The following is a 12,788-nucleotide window of genomic DNA, read 5'->3' on the forward strand; positions in this document are numbered from 1 at the left end:
TAAGTTCTATATAGAAACTATAAGTGCATACATTACTTGATATTTATAAATCTTATGATCGTCATTATCTACATCATTGATAAACATAAAAATATTTAAGAATTATATTATTTACTACGCAAATATCAAAGAAAAACTATAGAAACTATTTTTTGTTTTTGTATGTTATATTTAAGCAGAAATAAGTTAAAAAATAATCATATTAAATTTGATATTTTTATAAATAATCAGTAACTTAAACAAATCTCATTTTAAATAATCTATATTAAATAATTAAAATATTCAACAGAAACAGTTTTATTTAAAGAAACTATTAAAAAACTTTTAATTTTTGAAAAAGGCATTTAATAATAAATGATATTGTTTATTTTTATTATTGAATTAATAATAATATACCTACTTATTGTACCCATTATTAAATGTTAACTTAGTTTGTGTTTAAATACTTTTCGCATATTTTTACCATATTATATTTCATTTGAGACTAATTGAGTTTTCATTTTATAAATAATATTAAACAAATACTTATTTATTTCATATTTTCATTGGTATGACGTTAAATTTATAGTACATAATTTCACGAATTAATGACCTTATAAAATATAAATGAAATTCTTCGTTAAATAGTTTTCACTATTTACATAAATACTGAAATACTAATAAGTTACAACACATACATAACTACAAACATATAATATTAAGTACAACTATTTTCAATTGTTATATGTGAATTCAGATAAATACGAATCCTAATACTAATATCGATCGTTTATGTGGTGATATAATGTAATATTTTAATGGCTAAACTTCTCATCATAAATACCGAATTATATAAAGTCCGTTAATTGTATTTAATTTAAAAAACTAAAAAATAACATCAAATTACTCCAATTTAAAATAAAACCATGTAAAATTATTTTTAACAATTTAACACTATTTTTATACACAATACATACTACATAAGCAATTCTAATTTAAAACGTAAAAATAAAACGAGTTATTAGTAATTAATTGATTGTAAGTCAAAATATTAAACTGAATGTTTAATATCAATACTACCATAGTTAACATATTATTTTAATTATATACCTTGTTTTTATTTGAAAATTAGTTATAGTGGTAATGTAGTATAGTGCTTTTCAAAGACATTAGAATTTGGACATCAGCAAAAAAATAACAATTAAATCACTTTTTTTTTTTATATAATAAAGTTACAGAAAATATAGTCAGTTGTTCATTTTACGAATGAACTATTATGAGACTATGATGAAGTAAATAAAAGGAGGGCGTTTAAATAGTTGACGTAAGTAGGTGGCGCCGCAACTTGGATCCTGAAGAATCACTTGTTTATAGTCTCGTGTGTTGGTGAGTTTTGCGGCTTTCGAATCATTGCACTACAAACGAATATTTATCCAGAAACCGATCATACATTTTCTAGTTGCACACCAATGCAGTTGTATAAATTCATTATTATTCAACAAGGTTAGTACACATAAAAATATAACGTTTTTAATAGTTAATATATTAAATAAATAGTGTAATTTCTATATATTAATATTCTGTGTTATAATAAATATACATGCATTAATATAATAAACTACCATGCTTGTTTATTTTGCCGAAAATATTATTTGAAAAAAAATTTAATTAACTACTTTAAAATACTATTCTTAACCATTTTATGTAACTTTAATTAATAATGACTTATGTGTAAAAGTTTTTAAATCAAATGAAATATGTTCATATTATTTAATATAAACGTAGTTAAAAATTATACGACAAAAATAATTTAAAAAATGTTAAATTTAATACGTTAACTCTGTATCAAAAATTATTATATTTAATTATTTAAGTTTAATTTTATAATAGGTATATGCATTGTATGTAATCAAACTTTTTGTATTCATAGTTTTATATATTATATGATAATAAAAATCATTATTATTAGGCATAATATTTTTTGTTAATTTAATGATAGTATTGATATCTATTAGTGTTAGTTATTATAATTTCAGAAATACGTATAAATTTAGTTATCGTAAAAATATTTGACATTTATTAAATTTCAAATAAGTACGCGTACAAACAAAAATAACACAATTTCGAGTATGTTTTTTCGAGTGGTGAAGTGGAAATATTTACAAACAATAATGTATTTTAATAGTATATACAAGTAAAAACATCAAGAAAACTCTTATTGTTAATGTATATGTGTATACGTTTTGACTATATTTCATTTTTGTTGATGTAAAAATATACATTTTAATATTTAAATTTATTTTATTTAAAAAAAAATATATTAATAACACTTATACAGTCATATAACAATTGTTTTTTTTTTTTTTTTTTTTTTTTTATCACGAATATAATATTTTAAATATTACAATGAAAAACGTTTAAAGCAAAAAATAAGTACAACGACCTACATCAAAATAAAAATGGTCAATTAACATTAACCATATTTCTCATTACTTAAATTAATAATAAATAAGTACTTCAGTCTTTGTAATTATGGTTATTATTATCATCATTGTATTAAATTTCTATCCTTTTAACTTTTTTAACTTTAATTTTTAAAGGTTACAACGATGACTATTCGAAATTACTGAAGATAATATAAGTACATCCTCGGAATAACAAATAATTTATATAATTTAACATTTAATTTTCTAATTTACATACCTTTAAAACGTCGACTAATGTAAAAATCTTGAACTGTAAAGTTTGAATGCATTTTTTTATTTTTTTTTATGCAGAATATACTAAAACATTCACATATTACAAATCATTATACAAATTTAATATATATGATATATTTAGTCATATAAGTATATAAAATTTATTGTGTTATGTTGTCATTTAGGTAATTAATAATTTATTATTGTATGTTTAATGCATACAATATACGTATCAAAGGAAAAATTAAAATATAATCCAGTATGTACAATTATTATTTTTATATGTACCTAATATATTTATTATGTTACCTCGGTAATGTTATATTCAAATAGCATGGAAAAAAAACTTTTTATTTTAATGTTTCGACTACTTACCTAGTTATGTAAACTGTTTTGAATTTTAACTTAAAAAACATTAATTAAAAAACAATACATTTTATACTTCACTAGTTCAGAAATATATTTTATTTTTTTTTTATTTTATCATGGACCATGGTACCTACATTCATTTTGTCTATAAAACTCTGATAATCAGATTAGATTATTATCTATAATATTGATAAAATTTATAGTAGATACTCATACATTTTTTTTTTATTATTATTATTAATTGTTATAATTAATGATTATTTATAATTAAGAATATTTTGTTATTAATAAATAGGTAAAGTCTGAGAAAACAGTACTTTTCATTTTACAATTCTTATGTTAGGTATACACTGTACACATTTTAAAACTAAGTTTGACTGAATACCAGTTTGAGTGCAGAGTGCTATTATTAGGCAAGTATATTCAATTTAAACAAAAATATAATATAAATATAGAAAATATCTCTGAATGAAATAAACACACTAAATATTAATACATATTATTGAATTATCTACAATGTAGTTTATAAATTAAACTTTGTATATATTATTTTATATGTTCAACTTATATTTATGGTAGGTTTGGTTAATAAACAATTATTATGTGGTCACTTGTCCTAATACTGCATACTACCTGTACTAAATATATTTTATACTTTAATTATTCAAGACGACTCGCTAACTATGAACTATATAATATATATAGGTTAATAATCTAACTTAACTTTTTGATAGAATAATAATGTTATGTTAGTTTTTTAGCTTCCTCGAATCTTTCAACTGTAATGATCGTTATGGGATCATCGAGAATCACATGCATGTCAAAAATGTTCGGTACAAAACTGTTAATACTTACATAACTGAAACCCAATTCCATACATTGAATAATATCCTAAAACCCCCAGTCCACAAATACATATATATAAATAACATCAACATTTTAATACAGTCGGAGTCGTAGCCCATAACATGCTATTAAAATAAATTAAATGAAATAACAACTAGGTAAAAGGCATGTTAATAAAGGAATTTTATTTAACTGTAAAAATATAATCGTTTTAGATGTTAAGAAATAAGAGAAGCTATCGGATTAAATTATATTAGAAGTTTTATAAATAGTCAGCTCTTATTACTTTTCTCATAAAAAAATCTCTTTCAAAAAGCTTTTCTTAAAGATATTTATGGATTACATGTTAATTTATAAGCGCATAAGATTATAACTGCACATCCCAAAATGTAATTTTCAAATAGATACCAGTTCGAAGTTTGATGTACTTATCGCCAATAAAATATCTCAACATTTATCTATACTTTATATTTACTAAGTAGTTAAAAAGTTTATATAGATACATGGTACATCGTTTATTAACATATTGCATACTTACACATTTATTCCCTAATTAATATTATAGTAATACCTAGTACCTAATAATTTAAAACAAATAAGTACTTTTTTTTTAATTCATATAATAATCACACATAAGAAACAAATGAATTTCTATCAGATACAATATTTTAGTACTCATCATTTAAAAATTGTTTCTTAAAAACATAATTTTTATTTAAATTATTATAGCTAATTTGAAAGAGATAAATATAAAGCATACTTATTTCAATCGATTTCCGATATAATCAATACATAATAATTAATAAATAATAATAACTAAATTTTAAACAGTATAAAAAAATTTTCAAAAATACAAAAATATAATAAAATGAATCACTAAAATAGATGTGATTGCACGATCGTATGCATAACTTCATAATAATTGGTGTATTCTATATGGTTGTTTCTAATCAGTATTTTAAATTTATTATTTAATTTCTGTCTAAGTATTATTATACTTCTAAAGTAACGTTATTAAGTATACCTCGAATATAATATTTTAAATTATTATAATGTAATAAATATGTGAATACTAATAGTTATTAAGTATGTGTGTATTTTGTGGTGACTGGTGATACCTTCCTTAAAAAAAAAAAAGGAGTATTGAGGTAGTGTAACATAGATGACGTTGTTACACTGAGGTTTAATGTGACTTTTTGTATAAACTGCACGAGTATCCGAGTTGCATAAACAATCACTAAATATTTATTGAATCAATAGTGAACTAATGGTGACTATAACTATATAGCATGATTTAGTAGACCATTAAATTTTAATGAACCATCAAATTAATCAATTTTTTTTTTTTTGTGCAACCTGGCACTAACGATTTTATTTAAAAATTTTAACAGCTCACGTTTCATTAAAAACTATACAGAAATATACGCCATGTACAAGTTGGTGTATAGAATTTGTCACATTAGGATAAATATTAATTAATATTAAATTATTTTTAAATTGTCAACATTGACTTTCAGGTGGATTTTAATAAAATAATCATCAGTATGGTTCTTCGGAAGAAAATAGTTTTATTTCTGATATCGTTATGTATGGTTGCATTGTGCGATTCGACATTTCAAAAACCATTGGACCCCTTCACATTACTCAGATACGACAAACGGACACCCGAAGACCAGCCATCGAACAACGATAAGAACGTATCGGTCGAATTCGACGAATACCCGGTCGGTACCTTCACCATAGATACATATGTCACCATGATATTGTATTGCAAATAGTTGAAAATATCAAATACCTAGTTCACCATAAGATGATGTGGTTATTAATGATTATAAAATCATAAAATTGTTTTACTACCTAAACAATATTATTTAATTTGTTCAATGACAAGACAATTCTAAATACGGATCTCACGAAATACGGTGACAATGTATTAATACCCAATAAAATCTAATCTTACCCTCTATCAGCTATCATAATATAATGCATAAAATGGGCAAGACTCTTTCGCCAAAATATTTTAAAACTCTTTCCCTTTTCACTCAAGAATATTAAAGCACTTTTGACCACATTTTTATAGTAAACACTTTAGGAAACACTTTATTATTCATTTGTGTAAATTAGTTTAAAAGTCATTTAGCATTATCCAGAATGTACCACGAGGAAACGGCTTTTATTACTCTCTAAAAATGTATTGTGTATTTGTACATTAGTAAGTATTTGTCTTTAATTAGAATAATGTGTTAAGAATAAAAGAGAATGGGCTTGTGATAAGAATGTTGTAAATTCAAAAAAAAATTAATTTAAAAATATATATCGTCATCAAAATATAATTATTAAATTTGTAATTTATTTAAAATAAGTGTTTACCAAAGTACCTATGTATTATAAAAATATGGTCAAAAAGTGCTTTAATATTTTTAAGTAAGCGGGGAAGACCCCGTTTAAAATATGTACATTATCATAATGGTACAATGCGATAACACTATATTCACGTATTTATTGTACACAAATATGTGACGTTTTAGGTACCATTTATTTATGTCCACGATTTCAATTTTCAAACGAAATAAACTCGAGTCGTTAAAACTTTCACATTCACACATTAATATATACACCAACGGTCCTGGTCATTTTAAAATTTTAATGAAATGTCGCCCTACAGTTTTTATTACCTACGCTTGTCTCGATTATATTGGAACTAAAAGATCGTCGTCTGTATTATGCTCTATTTGTACCTATCTAAAACTAGATGTCGGTGTATGGCTGGTGTGTGGAAACAAATAATGCTTAATAAAAATAGTATTAATTGTTATTATTATTATTATTATTATCATGGATATAATAAGGCTTTATAAAGTACGTTGTACCGAGTTTTTGATTTTCTTACTCGAATAACCGTGAAGATATAGACACAGAGTGCAAAGATAACGAATGACAACGACACGACACGATTTTTGATTTTTTTGATTTGATTTATTTGCAAGATCATATTATATAAAACTCATTTCCGTTTTTCCAGAGTTCAATATTGTAAATCTACTGTGAATATTAGATAATATATACACATGTAGGTTATTTCTACGTGTAAACACTACGTACATTTATACGTAAAACACCTACCACTTAAAGTAATCGCTGATTTCATATGAATTATTCAAATTGAACTGATCGAGTATACAAGCGTTATAATCTTATTGAAAATAGTGTAATTTAGTATTCTTTATTCACGACTGTGATTTAAATAAATTGATTATATACAATTCGAATGTAGTATTAATTGTTAATAAATTAATCATATGATATGATATATTAATTCTATATGTCTACAGGAAATACAAATTTAAATTTTTCGTTCTATATACATCGAATTTTTAGTCCCCTTCATCTGTACCTATTTATTTTTTTTATTAAACTTTTTGTACTACGCAAAGTATGTATCGTAATACACAATATTATATTCTCAAGCCTTACGAAAAAGTAATAATCAATACGTGAAACTTAATGTGCTTATAATACCCTCATTTAAAAAAATACCTTTACTTATATTAAAAATATACCTACAAATATACTTGCTGTATATAATATATTAAATATATATATGATTGTATTCTCATTCGAATATCTGAAAAATAATAATTTCAAATTTAAGTATGGATAAACTAATCAGAATTAAAATTAATTAATCCTTAGATATAAAATAATAATGTAAACATATTGTATTTATTTACCTATTCGATAAAGCATCAATATATATTGAGGTCCTTTCACTAACGCCGACTCTATTCATTTATATAAAACAAAAAACTTCTATCGTCAGGATTTTACTATAATATAATATTATACTTACCAAGTGAAATAGTTTTGATTTTTGATTGGGCGTTATTAAATAAATAAAATTTTGTTTAATTTTCATAATTATCGATTTATTTTTAAATAATATTGTGTGGTTATTATATATAGGTGATTGTGCCAAAAAGGACTGCATTATTGTTAGATAGACTAATGGTGGCATTACAAAAAGCTGTAGACGGAAATAATTCTGGAAATATGAAAGGATACTATCCAGAAAGATCAATTCCAATTAGCGGAGCTCCTAGACCAAGCCCAGGAGTAAGTAACTTCACTAGTATATTATTTATAGTATAATATCATTTAAATTTTAATTATTTCGGAAATTTTCGTGAGATTGCAATTGTTTGTCTATACGAAAACAGAAACTTCGCCTATAATTTGAACACTAATATTTTATAATTAAGTTTCACATTGAGAAAGTGGTGTAGAGACTTAAATATCAATTAGCAAAACATATAAGGTAAATTTAAATTCAACCTAATATGTCATAAAGTGTCGCCATTGGGTGGCTGCTTTTATCACGTTGATGTCAAGCTATATTACATATTTTCGCATGCGTACTTATTGTAATAATTTATTTACAGATTGTACGCTTTAAAATAAAAAGTAAAAAAAAAAAAAGTTTCACATTTCAACATAGCTTTTAAAGTTGTATTCAGCCTTTAATATTTCAATACATATTAATAGCCATAGTTTTTAAGGTTTCTTAATATCGATATTTACTATAAGTCATCATATTTATATAAGAAATGTACAGTAATTTAAAAATTAATAAAATATTTAAAAATTATTCGTCTTTTGGTTTTTAAAGAAAATCACTTCTACTATCAATTTTTATAATTATTTATAATTGAATAATATTTAATAAATAAATATATATATATACATGTAAATACCTATCTACCTACACATTTCTAATTTATTATTTAAACAAATTACAGTTTTCAAGATCTCGAAAAATCATATATTATGAACAAATAAAATCCAATGAAACTGTGTATTTTTAATAAATTATAAATTATAAATATATAATATTATCGACATTATAAGTTAACATAAATATATTTTGGTTTCAATTTTATCAAAAATCTTTGATAAAATTATATAATTATCTTATTTTAATTATATGTTTGTTTATTAACTAATGTTAGATGAAAACACAGTTGTAAAACCTGTTAATAATTTTTTCAACACGGTATTTAAGATATAGACGTAATTTTTATATGTACCGAATTTTCTTATTTTAGAATTTTAAGAAATTTATTATCACAATAACTATATGGTTAAACTTAAAATTTTTTCAAGGTTTTATTGGTAATTAAGTATATCATTAAAAATTTTAATTTATTATCAATTTTACATATTAATTAGAATAGCTTTTGTCATATGGTAAAAATGTAATAAAAGTAAAATGAAACGAAACACCTTCGTTGGTAACATGAAGCAATTTACTACAGTGATTTAAAAAAACCAAATAAAAAAAATAAATAATTTATCATTATAAAGATAAAAATTAACTTGTGTAGTGTATAATATATTATATTAATTTAAAATTAAATGTATAAATTTGAATGAAGGCTGTTTTAAATGAAAAAAACTTTTAAAAAAAAGAAATACGGCGAATTTAGATAGAATACGTACGTCTGTAACAGACAACAGTGTATCACTGTTTGCAATTCATAATCTTAAACATAAAACTATTTTTTTTACTTCATTTTTACTAAACTACTTACGTATTAAACTGTTGTATTGCATTTTTTTCTTTTTCTATGAATAAACTACTAAAATCTAAAAATATAAGTATCGTGTTTATTTTTTCAAACGTCTCAAATGATGATAATTTATTTGAAAACAATCTTTAAAAAACACAAAATAAACTTATTTGTTAATTCAAATCTTTTTTTTAAAATTATTTTATTGAAACAAAAGTCAATAGTTAATGCGATAATATATTTTTTGTGAAAAAAATAACCCACACTTTGTGTGGAAACAACATACATACCAATAAAACTGTTATTTAAATATTGTATGTAAAAAAATTCTTAAAATATTGGAATAAAAAACTTTTAGTTTTTTTTCTTACCAATCTTACCCAATACATAAAATAAAAAAACACTTCATGTTATGAATTTATAAAATGGATTAGGATTATATTTATAGATACGATTATATATTATATTGAATATTTTATATATTATAATTACTTTAATATTTTATATTAAATAGTTAGCTATTCCTATTACAATTAATATATCTAACTGAAACCAATTAAATTAGATATCATAATATAATATTAAAGTAACGAAAAAGTAAAATATTGAGTATTGAGGAATGTATTCAAAGTGTATTATTATTTATTCTGAATACTGGACCCTATAATTATTGACGATCAACTAATGTTGCATATATTATTTAAACTTTAAACTGCTCGCATTATTTTTATCAATATTCAACTAAGATAAAGTGGTGAATTACTTTTTAAATAATAAAACAAAATATTATCAGTAAAATGAATTATTTGTTTTTAAATAAGCAATTTATTTGATACATTTAGTTATGTTATGTGACCTAATATAAGACAGTTGCTAAAAATATGTAATGCAATTAAATTCATAGTAACTAAATTTACAATTGAATAATTACATATTGTACAAAAAGCAGCTATTATTATGAATGATGTACAATATTCATGGAAGAATATGAATACCTACTTAATGAAATTGTATAAGTAATAACTAATAACTAATAAATAATAATAATACCTTATAACTATTTCTTATAAAGAACTTATACGTTTGCAGTAAAAAATGTACGGATATAATTTATTACAGAAGTGCACTAAAAATTACAATAAAAAAACGTTTATCTAAAATGTAAAAATAAACTTTTTTACAGATAAAAACTAAAAAGTAATATTATTGTAGCCACTTTTACATTATTTTTATACGATTTTATGATATATTTTAAAGCGATATCTATATGCATTGAATTATATTATTATTTACTTCCATATCCAGTAAGTATAATATATCTTATCCACTCGTGAAAACAAAATAAAACTACGTCTCTCTTTGTATAAAGTAATGTCATATTGATACTTGGACAGCCGATAATATTAGATAACGAAATAACCGACGAACAAGTCTCAATTTCTATTAACAAAAATGAAACTTCTTTAATCAAATAAATGTCTTATGGTGATTCAAAAAATATATATAAATTTAACCATTAATAATAAATGGCTAAGCATTTGGAACAAAGAAAATACCAAATTAAACAAGATTAAAAGAAAAACAAATCGACGGTTAAATCCACAGCCAAAGCGTAAAGAAGACACTGTCCTCAACTGATTACGTATTGGTCACACCGGAATTACTCACCGTTTCCTGATGGTCAGATACTAACCCCCGAATGCCTGACCTGTGGAACTGAACTATCCATAAGCTTATAATAACGAACTGCTTAAAATACAGTCAAGATCGGGATGATCGCAGACTATCTCATTATTTTAACACTACATTTGGACCCAATCACAAATGAAACCTTGACTTAATCAATTTTTCTCAAACAAACCAATTTGTATAACTTAACTTATAAAATTGTATGATCGTAATAAATTTGTATTGATAACTATCATAATGTGAAAAAAAAACTATGTAACTAATGTCCTGCAATGTTTCAGATGTTTATTTCGATCGATAAAAAAATAAAATTAATGTCATTAATAATTTTTTATAATGAATAGTTTTATTTGTATTAATTATTAATTAAATTTCAATTGTTTTGATTTTTATTTCCAAGTATTACTAGCTTGATTATAAATCTTATATATAAAAAAAATTGTTTATTAATGCATAAGCTTATTGATTATGTTTACTTTCAGATGGAACTACAGAGACGAAATCAACAAAAAGGACGACTTTACTGGAGATGTTATTTCAACGCTGTGTCCTGTTTTAAATAGAAGAAATAAAATCTGATAACTACCTACCTATATATATACATATTTTTTTTTTTATCATGTCAGTTGAGAATATTATACCGCCCTCATCTTCATGCGCTTGTTTTTTTCATAAATTTTAATAAGTACTGACGTACTGAGTATATTTAATTAGGTTCTAAAATTAAATATACTCATTGATCACAATAAATTGATAATGATAAAATCAGTGAAATGGTTGTGTTATTTAAAAAATGCATTTAAAGTTGTACGAATATGAGTATATAATATGATATAATAAGTATTATTTAATACTTTATTATAATAATCTTTTATACCTAATATATTTATATATATATTATATAGACAAAGAAAGGAATATTATATTGAATAGAATATTATATTAAATATTAAATGCATATACATGTACTTACATCAAAACGTTATTTTGGCATTATTTTCACCTATGCTGTTATAACTATATACATTTTTTATTATAAAAATAAAAATTAAAGACATTTATTATAATATTTACGATTTATAAATAAATACATACATTAAAAATATTAAATTTTAAAATTCAATTGGAATTTGCATTAACATTTTACTTTATGAAGATAGTATAAAAATACTAATATTACCATATTTTTAGTACGTCAATGAAAAAATAAATCTTAATATTTATTATTTACATCTTCATTAATAGTCAAGTGCAAACAAGAGCAGACAATACAAGAAGACCCGCGTTTCATAATACAATCAGAAAGGTATATTATGTTCAATTAGTCTTACAGTATATGTACAAAATTAATTTCATTCAATACATTTTTCAATGTCAGCTGTTTGAAAAAAAAAATAGTTCAACTTAATTAATTAATTAAATTTATTGTAAAAGAAATGATAAAATTATTCCTCTAAATAGTAAATAAACCTATCTATTATTTGTCTTATCCAGAACCTATCCAATTTACACTATCTTTATAAATACAAAACAATATATTTAATTAACAACAAAACAATAATGTGTATAGACATTAGTCGCACTGATCATAGTTATTACGAGCGAGACCGTTTTCGACCAAAAATGTACCCTTCCTTTT

The 12,788-nt window shown here is 22.7% G+C and overlaps 1 protein-coding gene across 1 annotated transcript; it reads left to right on the forward strand.

Annotated features, from left to right (window-relative positions):
* Nucleotides 1-1,351: 1,351 nt before the first annotated feature.
* LOC112603256 lies at nucleotides 1,352-11,804 on the forward strand. The gene is made up of 4 exons (XM_025351759.1): nucleotides 1,352-1,482; nucleotides 5,411-5,617; nucleotides 7,857-8,006; nucleotides 11,632-11,804. Exons 2-4 carry the CDS (start codon nucleotides 5,438-5,440, stop codon nucleotides 11,710-11,712), a joined length of 411 nt encoding a protein of 136 aa, XP_025207544.1. The 5' UTR covers nucleotides 1,352-1,482; nucleotides 5,411-5,437; the 3' UTR covers nucleotides 11,713-11,804.
* Nucleotides 11,805-12,788: the final 984 nt, after the last annotated feature.

The sequence above is a fragment of the Melanaphis sacchari genome, unplaced genomic scaffold (genome assembly GCF_002803265.2).
Source record: "Melanaphis sacchari strain LSU unplaced genomic scaffold, SCAv2.0 Contig105_pilon_pilon, whole genome shotgun sequence".
In the NCBI taxonomy this organism is placed as follows: domain Eukaryota; kingdom Metazoa; phylum Arthropoda; class Insecta; order Hemiptera; family Aphididae; genus Melanaphis; species Melanaphis sacchari.

Excerpts from the sequence above, each read along its gene's own strand:
- LOC112603256 (XM_025351759.1), top strand. The coding sequence starts at position 5,438 with ATGGTTCTTCGGAAGAAAATAGTTTTATTTCTGATATCGTTATGTATG. Across the intron at positions 5,618-7,856 it reads TCGAATTCGACGAATACCCG|GTGATTGTGCCAAAAAGGAC; the intron begins GTCGGTACCTTC and ends TATTATATATAG. Across the intron at positions 8,007-11,631 it reads CTCCTAGACCAAGCCCAGGA|ATGGAACTACAGAGACGAAA; the intron begins GTAAGTAACTTC and ends GTTTACTTTCAG.